Raw genomic sequence first — 19,043 nt, 5'->3', positions numbered from 1 at the left:
CGCAAATGGCTACCATATTGAAAAATATACTATTTTTGTATGATAATTATGGGTTTTGTATTTTATTTAACTAGCAGTTTATGAAGCTTTTGGAATAATCCATCAATTTTTTAAAATTAAACACTATCTACAGATTTGCATCGAAGCGTTTCTTATGATAGTGATTTTAATCACTGTCAGATATCATTATACTTGATCCTACTATGCCACGTCACCACTGTGCCGCGACCCCCCTGTGCTTGGTTTTTAATTTTATATATTTATTGATTTATTAATTATTGGGTTTCTTTTTAACTTATCCNCCTTTTTGTTAATGTACTATCTGAGCGAACTGTATAGTTTGTCATAAATTGAGCTAACATAATTTCTTGTAATTCGTCATGCCTTTTTTCATACTTATCAAACCAATTCTCTTTCCATATGCCTATGAAATCCCCATCGATGTCCATTTTATCTAGTTCTTTATCAGTTTTTTTTATACGTTGTCATTCAGAAAGCCATACTGTTAGAATTATTACAATAATGATTGAATTTTTGGACATGGGTTCCCGTAATAGATAACATGCAGCTTCTTGATTTGACATTTCTACACTGTTGAGCATATAGACACCAATTCGTCTTGTTACATCAACAGTATCAAACTCTGGATGTTCATCCATGGTTACAATAATTAGTCTTTGAAGTTAACTAATACTTCTATTGGTTTTATTTACGTACTTAGATACGTAATTAGCGCAAAAATACTCGTCGGTAATATATTAAATGTCCATGTTAGATTTCATGGCATTAAATACAAAAGGGTTAAACGGATTTTGCCATTTCTCTACTAAGTGACGTTTTAAAAATACTCGTGGTTGTTTAATCCCTGCTTGAATTATTTTGTGATAATCTGCATCGGTAATAATATTGTTTTGTTCATAAAACGTATCAATATCTGGGTAATCATTATTTTCAAGATTAGACCTCATATTTCGGTAACGTTGGGCATAAGTTGAGAACCCCTTCTTCTCTTTTTGCATTAGCAACAATATGATAGTCGATTGACTTGGTAAAAAAAGAGCTTCAAATCTACACTTTTTTGTCCAATTATGTTTTTATAGCATGTAATAGCGTATTTATGTGTTTAAAGTTTTATATTATTTGAAGCTTCATTTTCAAATATTATTTTATCAATCAATTTAATTGCATCTGCTTTGTCCTCACCGATGATATCACAAAGGACATTTTCTTTTTCTAGTCATAATAGGATGTGAGCATGAGGACTCTCTCTATGTTGAAACTCAATTCTTTTGAAGTAATGCATGACATAGTTTTGACCAAATGGGCTGTTCTTCCGTGACATCAAAATATTTATTAAAACGTCAACTAATTTGTTGAAGTAAACCGCACAAGTCACAGAATCTTCATTGATAAATGTTGTTTTTTCAAGGTAGTGCAACTTTTCAACAAGTTCTTCAGATATTCATGTACCATTATTTTTCAATTTATAGTTAGTCTGAAGCAAACTATTTCAGCCAATTTCATTATCACTGATAGTAAGAAATAACGTTAATTTGCCAAGTTGCCTGATCATTGCAAATAGGTCTTTTTTCGATGCATCCAGTACCAAGCCGAATTCAGAATTGATTTCAAAAAAGCAAGATTGGATTCTACACAACCATTGATGTACTCTTCACTTTATATATGTATTCTAGTGATCTTTGTATCTTTACCAATGTGTTTAAATGCAACAGTGAGTGAATCACGAACACAGTCGCATAATTTCCATTGTCATGTATAAAAAAATGCTGAGGCGTATCACCACGTCGATCAGATCTTCTTAATTCAGTAGAAGCTATCGTAAAGGGTGTTGCATCAAAACCGCCACGAAAATTGCGAAATTGGCCCAGATAAATAGTCGGAAAGAAAGCTCTATAGCATGATCGTCGAACATTAAACTCCGAGCCAATGATTTTTCTCCTGGTGCAATACGTAAATATTCATCATTCCACAAGAGCGTTTGTTGTTGCGCAGGCAGGTTTTCCTCTATAAAGATATTTTCATTCAGATCATCTTGAGAATATTCATAAATTATTTCATCTGTATCAAAAAATGATTGGTCAATAGTTATGTCATACGCTTGATACAACGAAGATTGTATTAGAAACTGGAGCCAAGTTTTTATTTTACGTTTCTCAACAATTTCAATCAAATAGCTTGATTTGTGTGTCTTTATTCGTTTTATATGAACTTTGATACAATGGTCATCATCTAAATTTCGAGGAAGGCTTTTTATCATGGTATCAATAGATACTGGTATGTTGATAATTTGTCCATAAATACCATATTGGCTATTTACATGTCTCAACCTTCTAATACGCATAAATGGAAGCCGTGGAGAAATTAGTCTTTCTGAAACCAAGTTTAATAATGGTAAATTGTCAGTCATGGTTGGATTAAAACATAATCAAATTATCATCATAAACACTTTTATCATTATCAGACAATAATTCATTTTTACTGCAACTACTATCATTGTTTGCTAGTATTTGATTCTCATCCAAATTCTCTACATCCACAATTTTATCATAAACAACCAAATCGTTGTCAATGTCATCAAGTTGATTACATAAAGCTTTAAAATGTCTGTTCCATATACGATAATGTAGTGCACGTTCAGCATTCTATATAGAACCAGGTGATAACATTAATATAGCATTTGTGTTTTTCGCAGTATTTTTTCTTCACGTTTCCGTATACGATATTGTCGTATACGTTCTGCATTTGTCACAGGGCCTAGTAATAACGTTGTCGTGTACGTTCAATATCAGATACAAGGAGATGAACATCAGCTTTAACAACTATTTGGTTACTTTGACTCGGTTCTTTTGTACCAGAAGCATCATCAGAACTGTTGCCAATTCAATCTGCGGTTTTGAATTTTTTTTTCGGTAACCTGAATTTGTCATCATTGTCCATATTTATTGTTCTCGGATTTACAGAGCCTATTACGGAATACGGATTATAGAGTCTGGCAAATAATAATATTTTTATGCACAATTCAAATTATATTTTGAAATTAATTATTTAATACATTTTAAATAAAATTACTTTAATTTTAGAAAATATAGTGCTAAATTATAATATTAAATATATTATACAGCTGACCGTGGTCGACCGTGAAGGCAAAACGTTGTAGCCGGTCATGGCCTAGCGTGGCGCTCAATAATCTGTTTTTTTCGGACCCTCTAAAAGAAGTTTCACTTCAAAAAAAAAACCCAGCACAGTGGGGTCGCGGCACAGTAGGTTTGTGGTATAGTTGGGTCAAGTATACCTGACAGTGATTTTAATCACTATTATAAAAAACGCTTCGATGCAAATCTGTAGACAGTGTTTAATTTTTAAAAATTGATGGATTATTCCAAAAGCTACATGGTTTCCTATTTCCATATATATATATATATCCTGATTACAAGTTTTATGATTTATAAGTGTAATAAGTGAATAAATATATATATTTATAATATAAAAATATATAAAGGGAAATGGTGTTATTTAAAAAAAAAGTATGTCTTAAAAGTATTTATATTATATTATTATTTTATACCTATTTTATTCACTGCATGATTCTCACTACAATTATCAATGTTTAATATTTAGTGCATGCAGTGAGAAAAATTGGTATTTTCTCTCAACTTCTACTTCTGTAAGTTAAATCTATATATCACAATTCACATGATTCAGAATTTATTGATAAGACGTTCTAAACTAAATTCAATTCTGAGTAATCCACACTAAGTCATTGAGTCACAGTACTATGGTACACTGATTCAACTCGTTCAGTTCACCTATTCACGAACTACCCATCTCTAATATACACTAGTACGAGCTGTACCCACCAGCGCTAGATATCCACTCTATGTATTAAAATGCTACTGATTCAATGAATATTTATCATAAAGCTGATATCGACTTATCCAAATTTTTTGCAAGAAGAAGAGCTACAATATGGCTATTTTGAAAAAATAAGAGGGCTATAGACCTATATTCTACTTCCGAAGTCTAGATAATATATCTAATGAAGAGCTCCTCTACCATATTTCTTATATCTTATTTCTATATTTCCTTTCTCTCTCCTTAAAAAATAAACAATTTTTTATGGGGCTACGAATGTTTCTGTGAGAGCATAGCCTTGGTAAACTATGCTAACGTTTTAAATCTAAAAATATAATATAAGACTACTAATTATGGAACTAAAAATAAAAAATTAAGATTCCCATTATTGTTATGGAAATAGAATACGAGTATCAACATAATTAAATTTTTGAAGTGATTCCTTAGAATCACTAATTACTTTAGAAGTAATTTAAAATCTAAATGTTTTTTGTAAAAAATGCTTACACTTATTTATTCTTGTATATTAATTCTTATGCATATAAATATCTATTTTTGTAAGCATTTTTTTTAACGATCAAACTCGGGTCTCAAAATAAATATGTTTGTATCATTTATTTTGATAATGGTACTATTTAATTAAATTAAATTATATAGTTAAATTTTAAATGTATGAATGTTTCAACTATAAAGTTTATAAATATATTATAAATACATGTTTTATTTTGATACTAATATTTATAATTGTTGATTTTATACTATAATATTAATAAACTTCATTTCTTTTCAATATATGTGATTCAACAATTCTAGAAATTTGTTTATCTTTTATTTTCTATTATGTGAGCGTAAAGTTGTTACATTAAGATAACAAATAATGTTAACTTGAATGTTAGAGGAAGCTAAGAAAAATAATGATAAGAATTTGAAATTGAAAAAATATGTTATGCCTAAAATCTCTCAACCTTGCAGTGAAAATGGATTAGGTATAAAAACTAAATTAGAAGCTGGTAATGACACTATTCCTGTTTCTAATTTAGATTTGCAATGTAAAGCCATTGTTCAACCTCAAATTAGTGATGAACTAATAAGTTATAATCAAGTTACAGAAGATTAACTTAAAACTATAGAAAATAATAAAATATCTTATTTAGGAAATGAAAAAGATAATAAACCAATGGCTATAGATGAAAGAGTAAATTTAAAATCAATAGTAGGTGAAATTTTTCCTGGTACAGGACCATGGAATATTCTTAATAAAAAACATAGTGATGGCAGTGTTAGTGGAAGTAACAGTGATAGTTCTTCTAAAAGTACTTCTTTTATTTTTGATGAATAAAAAAAAAATTCTAGAAAATTTGACTCTGACGAACGTTCAACATTTAAGAAGCAAAAAAACTTTAGACGAAATGAGAAAGATATCACCAAGGGATGTTGTAATTGGAAGAATAATAAAAATTGGAATACAAGACCACATAATGGACTTAGATTTATTCAAAATAGAGTAGAACCATGGTCAAGAGGACCTTGGCCTAATTATTCACATTTTTCTAGGGCTCTAGTGCCACCTCTAATGTATGAAGTACCAAGACCTACTGCTCCATTTGAAATACCTGATTGGACTGTACCTGTTATTCCCCTTCAGATCCTGTAATATTAGATATGATATCTAACGATCTTAACCAAACAATTAACATTGATAGAGATTCTAGAGAAATACGATTTTATGGTCCCACTGTAATTACTTTTGTTTCATGGGATGATCCTAGAAAAATATATTTTCAAGGACCTCCAAGAAATGTGACATTTGATGACCTTTTTCAGTTGTTTGTCATTTTAATGCGCCTGATAGAGAATTTCTATTAGATGGCCAACCTCATAGAGTATGTTTGGGGTAAATTTACTTGAACTGTAATTTCTATGAATGCTTTTTTGACAGTCCTTCAATATACACTGAACTTGGAGCAGTTAAAAGATCTATTAAATTGGAAGAGCTTCCTCCTTCTGTTAATATTGGTACTACAAACAATTAGATTTAGTTGCTGGATGAATTGCTATTATAATTGATAACAACTTTACAGTACCAGTTTACTTAGATGCTAAACCACAAAGAACTGATGTAGGAAACCTATTGAGAGCATTGATTAATGATCAGCTATTTAAGGTTAATTATAATGGACCCTCCACAGACAATAACTGTTAGGGGGAAAAAACATTATTTGAGATTTACAGGATTGTCACAAAATATTAGACCTGGTTATGATGCAATTTCTCAAATGATGAGTGTTGTACTAACTGAAGATACTGCTGCTGAAACTTTACCACCACCACCAGCTCCACCTATACCATCTAATTTTACTGGTTTTGATACGCCATTAACATTAGTGGAAGATATCAGCCAACCTCCACAATCATTTACTTTATCAACATGCTCTTTGATTACACATAAGATAATTAATGACATTTAATTAAGATTCATATTATATAAATCAGTGTTGAGAAGGAACTGGTTCCAAAAGGAACGGATTCCTGGAACGAGTTCTTTTTGAAGGAACGATGCTAGAAACTGCTTCCTTTTAAAATAAAGCAACGAGGAAAATGAACAAAATTCCATTTTTTAAGGAACGTGAACGGAAATTACAGTTCCTAAAAATTTGTAAAAACATGTTTTAGTGTAGTTTTCTTCGTATCTATACATTAAAATATTAAGGTATTTTTAGTTGACTTTTGACAATGGAAGTCCCCTATACAGAGTGGCCCACCACTCACTGACAACTTAAATAACTTTTGATCCAGTTAATATTTTTAGCTGATTTTTTTTTTAAATAATAGTTATACGTTAGGTCTATAGCTATATCTCAATAATTAATTTTTTTACATTTTATTAAAAATATTAATTATTTTTAAATTTTAAATAAAATGTAAAAAAAAAATCTAAGATAGCTATTTTGTAGAGTAGAATTTAAGAAAAATTTTAGTAAAAAAATATCTTAAAAATATTCAATAGTAAATATTCTGTAGCGTTTTGAAGTTTGTGAAAATTTGAATTTTCATGTATTATTTTACGGTATTAAACATTGAAATACGTATTGAGAAAAGGACAGAAGAAAACGCTATCTTTTCATGATTACTGTGTATACATATGATGATAATGTGTATACATTACAAACTTGGCATTAATACCATGATAAGAAATTAGATAAGGCAATTATTACTTATCACTCTCATTCAAAAGTATATTGAAAAGATAGCGTTTTCTTCTGTCCTTTTCTCAATACGTATTTCAATGTTTAATACCGTAAAATAATACATGAAAATTCAAATTTTCACAAACTTCAAAACGCTACAGAATATTTACTACTGAATATTAATAAGATATTTTTTTACTAAAATTTTTCTTAAATTCTACTCTACAAAATAGCTATCTTAGATTTTTTTTTTACATTTTATTTAAAATTTAAAAATAATTAATATTTTTAATAAAATGTAAAAAAATTAATTATTGAGATATAGCTATAGACCTAACGTATAACTATTATTTAAAAAAAAAATCAGCTAAAAATATTAACTGGATCAAAAGTTATTAAAGTTGTCAGTGAGTGGTGGGCCACTCTGTATACCCAGCCGAGATCGTAAGCTGTTTAAATGAATCAATTGACTATAAATAGAGTTATTATCACATGTAGGTATACAGTAAATATTTAATATATGTGTACATATATTAAATAATGCACCGAATATTATCGTCGTTTCTTGTTAACTAATTTATGTTAAAGGTTTTGGGTTTTCTGATTTATTATTTCTAACTTAAATGTAGACAATAGACATTGGTCGCGTTGACACAAGTCGTTAGCATTTACTACCTGCTTATAAATATAATTTTCGAATACTTTTAGATAAGGAATACTACAAATTTGTTTTGTATTCGACTGCTGATGAAAATCATTGATGACCGTTATCATGATCTCATTGCCACAATTTTTTAAATAACTTGGTTACATAAAAGGAACAAAGAGTGGAACGAGTTCTTATTTTGGAGGAACTGGATCTGGAACAAGTTCCTTCTTAATATAAAGAACTAGGATCTGGAACGAGTTCATATTTTAGAAAATGAACGGGGAACGGAACGAGTTCCATTTAAAAAGGAACTTTCCCAACACTGTATATTTTTAGAAAATAAGAGAAGAGAAAATTTGTTAACGGAATGAAGCCAATGAATAATAATATCTTTGACAATGTAGAAATTCCAGAAACTATGGAGATAATTCATTCAACTACTGAATGCAGCTATTAAAATGAATAAAAATATCTTTGACAATGTAGAAATTCCAGAAACTATGGAGATAATTCATTCAACTACTGAAGTATTATTACCAAAAGTTAATATACATGTAAAATACAAATACAGGTAGCTAATTGATTTTTTATGACATCGATATTAGCAGGTACACAGCATTTTTATTATCAATGGTAGTAAGGCACATTGTTGTGAGTTTATAAATACATTAACTGACAATACAGAAAGTATATCTATTGATAGTCATAATTGAAATAAACCATCCGTGTCTGTGACTGCAATGTCATAAAAATCCAATTAGCTACCTGTATTTATAATCTTTTGTGTATTATACATGTTTATATCTAATAAATTAATAAAGTTATACTAAAAATTCAAATGCCATTTACTATTGAATTAAAAATCGAAACATTTTATTAAATTCAAAATATGTGTAAAAAATAAAGTTGACACCCTTACAAGGCATAAGGGATAAACATAAAAAGTTTTAAATAGTTAATAATTCAAGAATAATGTGTAACTAAAGAAAACCAAAAAAAAAAAAAAATGTTTAAATTATATTTATTCTGCAAGTAATTGAGTGGGTTATGATAAAAAATATCACTCTGTATATATATACATTTTTGAATTTTGTAAATTTATAATTTAAAGTGAAATTATGATATATACATATAAGATAAGAAAATATTTATGTAAATATTGCAGTATACATAATAGCTTTAGTTCCCTCTGTTGTTTTTTTTTACCAAAAATAAATTATACATTTTTATATTTATATATTACTTTTTGTCCAACAAAATAATTTCCTTGCAGATACATAAAATCATAGTTAAATTTTTTTTTTAATCAAACAATGAATTTTTCACTTTACAGAGTATAATTAACAGCATCATCTTAATATCATTAGCATTGAAAATATTTATAGTACTGTGTAATATGTAAAATAAAAATTAACAATTCTTAGATCAAGATCAAAGTCATGAATTAATTAAATAAATTAAGTTATATTTTAAGAGCTTATTCAATTTTAAGTTATTTAATTGGATAAAAAGTATTATGATGATTAGTTATAATAAAAATAATTTTACCATTAAAAAGTGTTTTTTTTTATTTTATGTGTATCATCTTTTTTAATTATCAAGTATACATAAGTTATGATTACTAAAGGTTTGTATGATAAAAAAATTAACTTATAAAATTATTTCAAGGAATATGTCTATTATTAAACCTTCAGGCAATCAACATAATATGTAATAGCTGTTTAATGTAAAAATAAGAATAGCAAGTTTGTCATATAATAATTCTTTATTTCATTATTGTAATTTTATAACTTTGAACTTTATTAATAAATTAGCTATAAAAATTTGGAATTGTATTGAAATTAATCTAATTAAGTTTTACAGTTATGTGGGTAGCGAGGAAATGCAATGGTGTCTTTAATATTTTGAATATTTAACAACACTTGAAGAAAACGTTCAAAACCTATACCAAATCCAGCAGTTGATACATTACCAAATTTTCTTAGTTCTAAATACCAGTCTAATTTTTTCTGAAGTCCAATATTTGATAACTTTTCTTCTAAAACATTATAATTATCTTCGCGTACACTCCCACCACATAACTCACCAACATTTGGACATAGAAGATCTACAGCTGATACCTATATATTAAAACTAGTTAAATCTCTTTTTGTATAAATTTAAAAGAAAAAGACTTACTAGTGAATCATTATTAGGTAATGCTTTTGCATAAAATGGCTTTAAATCTTGTGGCCAGTCAATTATGAAAATTGGTTTTTGGCCATTATATTGAACTAAAAATAATTCATGTTCTTTAGTTAATGGTTTGCCTCTTATAACAGGTTTAGTGAAGTTTTTTTGCTTTTCAAGAACATTACATGCTTTTTCATAACTAATAACTTCATATGGGGTTTTCATTATATTGTTTATATCATATTCATTTGAACTAGTATTAACTTTTCTAATAATATTTATTTCTTCACTACATTCATCTAATAATTTTTTTATTACAACTGAAGTGGTCTTTTCTATAACACTTAAAAGTTCTTCTATGTTGTTAATAAAAGCTTGTTCAGCTTCAATCATATAAAATTCAGATAGATGTAATCTAGACTTAGAGTTTTCTGCCCTGAAAGTTGGTCCTATGGTGAAAACTTTAGTTAGGGATCGAGCTATACATTCTAAATGTAGTTGCCCAGAGACAGTTAAATAAGTCTGGTTATTAAAAAATACTTCAAATGGACATTGATGTTTATGTGAAGCCATACTTTTAATTAAATTTTTATTTTCTGGTTTAACAATAAACAATTCACCAGCTCCTTCACAATCATTAGATGACAGTACAGGTACATTGACTTCTATAAAACCATCCTCAGAAAATCTATATCGAGTTGCTATGGATAATTGGTTTCGTAAACGTAATAAACTACTGAAAGAAGCTGTTTGTGGTCTCATGTGTAAATATTGACGTACATAATCAGACTGGTAAATTTTTCGGGGTGCAAATGGATATCCTTCCTGAATAGGACATTGACCATGAACAGTAATAAAATCAGCAGTTATTTCAAGTTGATTATTGGTATTATTGACTAACGTACCATGAGCTTCAAATGAAGATCCATATGAAAGTGTATCTGCAATTTTATTCTTAGGTATTACTATTTGTAATCGTTGATATGTAGATCCATCATCTAAGTCTACAAAAATGTTGTCTTTCATTTTACGTATTGCTCGAGCCCATCCCTATAACAATATATCCATTAAATAGAAAATAAAATAGTAGAAATGAAAAGCGACTTTTGAAAATTACTAACACAGGTATTTTTAATATATTAAAATTAATCAATGTACATTTTTTTATTGAAATAAACTTGTATGCTAAAAAAATATATATAACAATGAAGCTAATTTTAAAAATCCTGAATTCTTACTGGCTAATAGTGTTAAAAGATATTGCATTTTTAGACATTTTTGCAGATTTGTGAATTATTTATATTTTTTGTATCCCTTAAGACTTTGATTTAATTGCATATGAAGGTATATCAAAGGTTTCACTGGAGGATTTAACGTGAATGCGACTATTTATTTATGCTTAATTCCAATCAATGAGATCAATGAATTTAAATAATTATATATTATTAGTAGTCTTAATAGCCATAATAAACAGATAATATGAGTTATTAGAAAATTACCACGAGGAAAATAATAAGATTAATTATTACCTTCATTAAAAATTTACAACCAACCCGTCGAGTTTTTATAATATCTTTTACTGAAATACTAGAATAAAATCTACTATTGGGAATTTGTTTTAATACGTTGAACATGTTGGTATAGGGATTGGAAAAGAGAATACGTTAAATGAAAATGTTATACTTTAGGAAATTTTTTCAAAATAATAGTGATTAATTAGGACTTTATTTTAAATTAATAAAAAAAAGTTTCTTTATTATTTCTTAAATCAATATTTTGATTAATACAAACTATATTATTAAATAGAATTCAAATTTTTATCGCCTATCAAATATTTTATTTAAACATAACCTTAAATTTATGATAACTCAATTGGATAAGGTTCGGTAGTATTTTTATAATTTACTCTGAGACATAGTAAATTTAAAAATAAGCAAAGATTTTGTAGACTTTAGCCCGTCCGAAATATAATGAAATGTATTCTTAGATCATTTTGAATTTTGATTTAATTTGTTTGACATTTTTTAACTATCAGGGTTCATATAACCAATATTTTGTGGTAGTTATAAAACGTGATAAAAGCAAAATTTAATGAAACATAATATAAATAAATATTTGAAGAATTGATAACATTGATTAGTAATAATTGTATTTAAAATCTTAGAGATACAATTATAATTGACACATAATTGTAGAGAGGCTACAATTATCGGTTGCTTATAAAGTTTTGTAGGTGTAAAAAATGCTGATAATTTAATAAATAACTTCATTAATATTTGATGATGTGTTTTTTAAATACATGTTTGTATTTTCATTTTTTATAAATTATAGTTTTAAATGAAATATAGTACAATTTTTACTTCTTAATAATAAAACACAGCTAAGATTGGCTACTGATAATTACTTTGACTGACACTTTATCCAACATGGATGTACTTGATGAACTGACATTGCCAGATAAACAACCATGTATTGAAGCCCAGCCGTGTTCAATATTATATCAAGCTGATTTTGATACTAACTTTGAAGACTGCAATGGTTTTGTAACTGGTATTGCCAAGTACATCAAAAAGCTACTATGCACACTAGTCTTGTAAGGATTGAATTATTTTATTTTATTTAAATAATATAAATTATGTGTGGTATTAATTTTAATAATAAAATGGATTATTAAACTTTTTTATGATGTTCTAAAATTTCAATTGTCATAAATTAATAAAAGAAATATTTTGGTTTGAATACCGATCGGTTTGAAGTAATCGGTTTAAAATTGATAATTTATTATATATATTAGATAAAACTTAAATTTTTATTAAATTTAGAATTTCTAATTTTTAATCTATGACTAATAATTTACTTATTGTAATATTTCATTCTATTTATTTTTAAGGATGAGTTATTAGATAAAAGCCAAGTATATGCTGTTAAGTTATATACATGGCGGTGCTGCTTTCGTGATATTTCACAACCAAAATAATAAACAACCTAATCGTGTTGAAATTTATGAAAAAACTGTTGAAGTTCTAGGTCTTGAAGTTATTAAGCTTCTTCAGTTTATGTATTTTCAGGAAAGAAAAATGTATTTTAGATAGATCAAAGGATTAATTTGAATAATATGTTTATATTATAGTATCTTAATTTTAGTATTCAGATATAGGTATATTTATTTTGTATATTTTATTTAACAATATTCTTAATATTCATCTTTTTTGAAACAATTGAAGTGTGATTGAACACAAGTTTGGCATACAAATTGTTTCAATTTCTTAATTGTTCATAATTGAAAAATAGATCTTAGTTAACTAGTTCTTTGACTAGTCCAATTATTCATAAACTCATCCATTTAATTAATTTTTTGGCTTGTTATTATTTAGGGTAAACTTAAAACTAAACTTATAATCAAAACAGTTTCACGAAAAAATAATTATTTAACTATAAATTAGTTTCATTACTTTTAATAATGTATCCTGAAGGTATATAATGATTAATTTATATTACATTTTAACATTTTCTTTTTAGCGTAAAGCAATAGAATGATTTTGTGCAGAAGTTAAACGATTATATCATGCTGAAAAACGGAAATATTTTGTATCAGAAGCATATCTTTTAACTCTAGGAAAGTTTATTAATATTTTTGCTGTACTTGATGAACAAAAAAATATGAAATCTAGTGTTAAAAATGACTACTTCAGAAATGTTTTAATCAAAAATTGTTGGTCAAAGTAAATATTCATTTGAATTTTGTTTAGTTCATTACAATTACATAATGAACATGGAACTATAATAATTTTAGGTTAAGGATTTTGGATTATTAAATAATCCAAAATAATGAATATGAATAATAAATAATAAAATAATAATTCTTATGAATAATGAACTATGCAATATTAATAAGTTGGATCACAAAAAAAACTAAACTCGGAAAAAATTGATTGGATTTTTTAATTATTAAGTCTTTTGCTAATTGTTTAAAGTCAATACATTTTCTTTTATAATATTATAAATTATAGTTTTAATTAAAATTTTAAATGATTATATGAATATTAATAAAAAATTATTTTGATTTAGAACCTTGAAGTTGTGCCTTTATTTGGAGACATGCAAATAGCACCATTTAATTACATTAAACGTTCAAAACATTTTGAACCCAAAAGATGGCCATTGTCAAGTTCTCCTCAAATAAGTCCATAAGCTGATTTCATGGTACATTTACCTCTAAATCTAAACCATTATGGTTTTTCACACATTAAAGGACAATAAAAAAAATTATTACAAATTTTTTTTTCATTACCCTTTAGTTATATTTATAGTGTCATGATGATAATTTATGCAAATTTTTTAATTATTCCATAAAGTTTAACCCATCCTATGAACTTTTATAGTTCAGTTTTACATTATTTTTAAAAATGGTAGAGTTATAGTATTCTCTATAACTGTTTTTTTTATTCGTGTTTATGTTGTTATTATTCATTTTAACTATGGGAAGTATTATGAGGATTCAAAAAAATATTAAAATATTATTACTGCGTTACTTTTAAATGATATAATCGCTACAAATGTGAAAAAAAAACTTAATAATCAAAAAAATTATTTTGAAATAGCCTTTAAATTTTTTTTTTTGTAAATAGTGTTTACAGTTTTATTTACAATTAAAGTTCACACGTAGTCACTAATCATAGCTTGTTCCATTTTCCTTGGTATATTTTTCATTTGAGGTGATATCTTGATTGATAGTATGTTGTAATATGACTAATTTTAATGTTTTTTAGCTTCGATGCGAAGCGGAGAAGGTATTAATTTTACTATGATGTGTTTTTTTTTTTTTTATGTCTGTTGCCACTTTTTCTCAGCTCTCACTGGACCGATTTCTTTCAAAAATACCTCAAAAGATCATAAATCGTATCTAGTTCAAGACATTACCCTTAAAAATTGAAAAAAATTCCCTCGTTTCCAGCAAATGGGGGAAATACCCAAAAAAATTACAAATTTAAAAATCGCTAATTTTCGAAATTTTTTCACTTTTTTTTCTTAAAACTTCCATAATTTTTTGAAAAATCAACAAATCAACATAATTTTTTTTTATACTAAAACCTTAGATATCTACCTTTCATTTGATATCATTTTTTTGAAAATTTAACATTTAACCTGCTCACAGGGGCGATTTAGAATAGTAACTTTTTTACAAAAACTAACTTTTTCAAATGAATTTTTGAAAATGTTCCGGAAATACTGCGTCCTTCAAACATATATCAAATTAAAGCTTATTTTATGTACTATAAAATGAAAAAAAAAATTTGTCCCGACACTTTTTCTTCTACATTTAAACGGCTGCCGTAGTTAAAAAAACACTATTTTTGTGTTAAAATTTTCGATTTTCGATTTTAAATTTTCAACTTAAAAATGCTATAACTTTTTGAAAAATGTATATATCAGCACAAATTTTTTTTTTCTAAATACATTATAAGTACATCTTTCATTTGACATACTTTTTATTAAAATTGGACAATTTCCCCTTATATAGGGGGCGTTCAAAACTTAAAATATTGTAAAAAACATAGATCTTTTTCAACTGAACTTTTGAAAATGTTCCGGAAATACTGCGTCCTTTAAACATATATCAAATCAAAGATTATGTTATATACTATCAAATGAAAAAAAAAAATTTGTCCCGACATCTTATCTTCTATGTGCAAATGGCTGTCGAAAATTTAAAAAAAAATGTAATGTTTGCGATAAAAATTACATTTTATCGGGATGTTTTTTGTACTTAAAACTGCCATAACTTTTTCAAAAATGAACAAATAAAAATAATATTTTTTTGTATTGAAACCTTAGATATTTCCCTTTCATTTGATATAATTTTTTTTGAAAATCTAACACTTATTCTGCTCACTGGGAGGATTTAAAATAGTAACTTTTTTACAAAAAATAACTTTTTCAACTTAATTTTTGAAAATGTTCCGGAAATACTGCGTCCTTTAAACATATATAAAATTAAAGCTTATTTTATGTACTACAAAATGAAAAAAAAAAATTTGTCCCGACGATCTATCTTCTATACGCAAATGGCTACCATATTGAAAAATATACTATTTTTGTATGATAATTATGGGTTTTGTATTTTATTTTAATAGAAGTTGATGTTGCTTTTGCAATTATCCATCAATTTTTTAAAATTAAACACTATCTACAGATTTGCATCGAAGCGTTTCTTATGATAGTGATTTTAATCACTGTCAGATTAAATCTATACTGAACCCAACTATGCAATGTCTCCACTATGCCGCGACCCCACTGTGCTACCGTTTATTTTTTTTACTATAATTAATTAAAAATTTAAATTTTTTTAAATATAATTTTACATTGTGTATTCTACTACAATATATATACATAAATAAAAACACTGTAATCTTACAAATACTTAAATTATGGTTAAAATATTGAAAGTAGAGAAAATTAATGACATATTCAGAATCGACATTCAAAAATCCAAATTTAGTGTAGCTGTGCAAGTTATCTAACAAGTAAATTTATATCTGTATAGCTACATATACCTATTAAATTTTTTTATGACTTCTTTTATATCTTTGAAATAACCCATATAAAAGTTATGTTTGTAAATTATTTAAATTTTTAATAATAATTTAATGTTATGATCAGTTTTTAAAATTGAATTTCCCATCCCTCTCTCCCTGGCAACGGATTAACCACCCGTCCTGGAGTATTAATGGTTAAGTAACCTCCATCTCTAGGAGAGGCTACTATGGTCCTTAATGGACTCAAAAAGCAATAAAAATAAATAAATGTAATGTTTTAGGTTTATCATCTACTCAACTTTACATGGTGAGAACTACGTTGGAATCATAATAAATTGATTATAAATATTTAGAATCCTTATAAGAATGTTGTGATTTATCACAGTTATGGTATCGTGAATTTTATTTAGAAATGATCATGGCCAGATGAATTCAAAAATGTACTGTCAAACATCAGAATAATGAAGAATTCAGTGATCTTATTACTATATAAAACAGAAGCTCCTTATGGTCGTATTACCGTATATGTTTTTAAATTATGATTTTTTGCCGATATATTGTTATAATGATGCTACAAACCGTTTTGTGAAGTGTAAAGGTTTGAATTTCACACAAGATGTTCATAGAGACAAACCTCCACAAATGGGTCATCAATATTTGTGGGAAAGTAAACAATTGAAACTTGCATACACTGCTACTTATGGACAATATAATGGTATCTCTTTAGATAAAATAAATGTATGTAAATTAAGTTATAAATTATTTATTCTTTTAGGGTTTATTGGAAAACCTCATTTTCGAACTTTGTGTAAGATGCTCGGTTATCAAGGCTTTGCAGTAGTAATGGAAGAGTTGTTAAAAATTGTAAAATCGTTAATTCAAAGAAATCTTGAAAAAAGGAAAAGGAAATTTGCAAAGACATTAATGGAAGCCATGCCTAGACAATGCGAATTACCTTGATATGATTATGGTTCAACTGGTGTATTAGGCTATTATCATGCTCAATTAAATGATATTGTTCAATATCCCGATGCCAAAATAGAATTATTCCATAATTTTTGTGAACTACAGTGACGAGCTAAAGTGAACACAATTTCCAACATTTTTGGAAAATTGGCATTTTTAAAACTAAATATAAATTCAATTTAATAAATTTTTGAATCCACATTCTAGGGATTAAAACAAAAGTTTACGCACAAAAAATAATTTAGAAAAAGATAATAGGCCTAAGAGTTCATTTATTTAAAAATACTCACGTATGCACCTGCTAAGTGTCTTTGACTTGTTATTGTTGGGGCGTCTGGAGAAAAGAAATTTTTCACTCTTGATTTGTTTACATTTCTTTCTATTACAAAGAAAATATGAAACTTCTAATTTAATCAGTATGAACCATTCTTTCGCAGTGAAAGGAATCAACATGAAAATTACTCCTCAAAAAATGACACAAATTGTTTCGATGCTAAAATCGGGTCAATCAATCAGAGAAGTGGCTCGACAGTGTGGGGTCAGTCAAGCAGCAGTGCAAAAAATAAAGGTTGTCCTAACGCTTCACTCCGACTAAAAGGAAGACCTAAGTGTACTATCCCATAAGATTGACGAAGACTTGCTCACTTTTTACAAGCAGGAGAAGCATCTTCATCTTCAATAGCAACCAATCTGTTGCAACAACATACGGATAAAAAAGTGAGCAAGTGGACAGCCTTGAGAGTTCTCAAGGAAAAAAATTTTGTGTGTGCCAAAAAAAAGAAAAAAACCGCAATTTCCAAAAAAATATGATGACCAGACTAAAGTTAGCTAAAGATCATAAACACTTGACAGAATAAGACTGGAGGAGGATAATATGGTCGGATGAAACCAAAATTAATATATACTGCTCTGACGGAAGGTCCTGGTTCTGGAAAAAGACTAGCGAGAGCCTCAAACCTTCCTATGTGAAGCAAACGATCAAACATGGTGGAGGTTCTGTCATGCTATGGGGCTGTTTTACTGCGTATGGACCTGAACCCATTCATAAAATTATATTTACTATGGATCAATATATGTATAAAAATATTCTATCAAGAAATTTGTCAGGTGTGGTTGCAAAAATGCCAATACCAATACCAAACGATGAAGTCATTTCCAACAGGATAATGACCCCAAGCATAGAAAGTTAAACTTATTTAATTTTTTTGCTTTTTGAAGTTGAGAAAAATAATTTTGAAATTTGAACTAGCTTAATAGCTANTCTCCATAAAGACAATTAAAATCATTAATTTCTAATGTTTTCAAAGTATTTATTGACGAATTAAGTTTGATATGATAGGTTTCAACTACAAAATTAAATCATTTTACTTTGTAATTTAATATTTTTTTTACTCTATTTATGTGTGCTACTACTAGACTATAATATTCCAAATTTTTTAGTAACATATTTCTATATAAATCATTTATAAAAAAAATTACTGTTTACTAAATAAAATTATTATTATTATATAATAACTTTGTTTTGATTGGTTAATATTTTTTTTAGCTTCGATGCGAAGCTGAGGAGGTATTGGTTTTAGTAAGTGTTTTTTTAGCTTCGATGCGAAGCTGAGAAGGTATTGGTTTTACTAAGATGTGTGTTTTTTTTTTTTTTTTTTT

General features: G+C 27.2%; 2 protein-coding genes across 2 annotated transcripts; one reads left to right on the top strand and one right to left on the bottom strand.

Moving 5' to 3' along the window:
- Window positions 1-9,457: 9,457 nt before the first annotated feature.
- On the bottom strand, window positions 9,458-11,682 carry LOC126899049 (probable asparagine--tRNA ligase, mitochondrial). The gene is made up of 3 exons (XM_050673565.1): window positions 11,412-11,682; window positions 9,889-10,932; window positions 9,458-9,830 (listed from the first exon to the last, which is right to left on the bottom strand). Exons 1-3 carry the CDS (start codon window positions 11,514-11,516, stop codon window positions 9,561-9,563), a joined length of 1,419 nt encoding a protein of 472 aa, XP_050529522.1. The 5' UTR covers window positions 11,517-11,682; the 3' UTR covers window positions 9,458-9,560.
- Window positions 11,683-11,783: 101 nt separating this feature from the next.
- On the top strand, window positions 11,784-18,623 carry LOC126899053 (cytoplasmic FMR1-interacting protein-like). Its single transcript, XM_050673576.1, is given in 4 exon segments — window positions 11,784-12,475; window positions 16,700-16,950; window positions 16,952-17,133; window positions 17,194-18,623. Coding segments are annotated over 3 exon segments (552 nt in total). The 5' UTR covers window positions 11,784-12,475; window positions 16,700-16,879; the 3' UTR covers window positions 17,493-18,623.
- The last annotated feature ends 420 nt before the right edge of the window (window positions 18,624-19,043 follow it).

Source organism: Daktulosphaira vitifoliae, unplaced genomic scaffold, assembly GCF_025091365.1.
Source record: "Daktulosphaira vitifoliae isolate Bord-2020 unplaced genomic scaffold, ASM2509136v1 Scaffold_2, whole genome shotgun sequence".
In the NCBI taxonomy this organism is placed as follows: domain Eukaryota; kingdom Metazoa; phylum Arthropoda; class Insecta; order Hemiptera; family Phylloxeridae; genus Daktulosphaira; species Daktulosphaira vitifoliae.
Note: the sequence above shows the minus strand (reverse complement) of the source record. Positions and strands in the feature narration are given on the sequence as shown.

Excerpts from the sequence above, each read along its gene's own strand:
- LOC126899049 (XM_050673565.1), bottom strand. The coding sequence starts at position 11,516 with ATGTTCAACGTATTAAAACAAATTCCCAATAGTAGATTTTATTCTAGT. Across the intron at positions 10,933-11,411 it reads GTTGTAAATTTTTAATGAAG|GGATGGGCTCGAGCAATACG; the intron begins GTAATAATTAAT and ends ATATTGTTATAG. Across the intron at positions 9,831-9,888 it reads TACCTAATAATGATTCACTA|GTATCAGCTGTAGATCTTCT; the intron begins GTAAGTCTTTTT and ends TTTAATATATAG.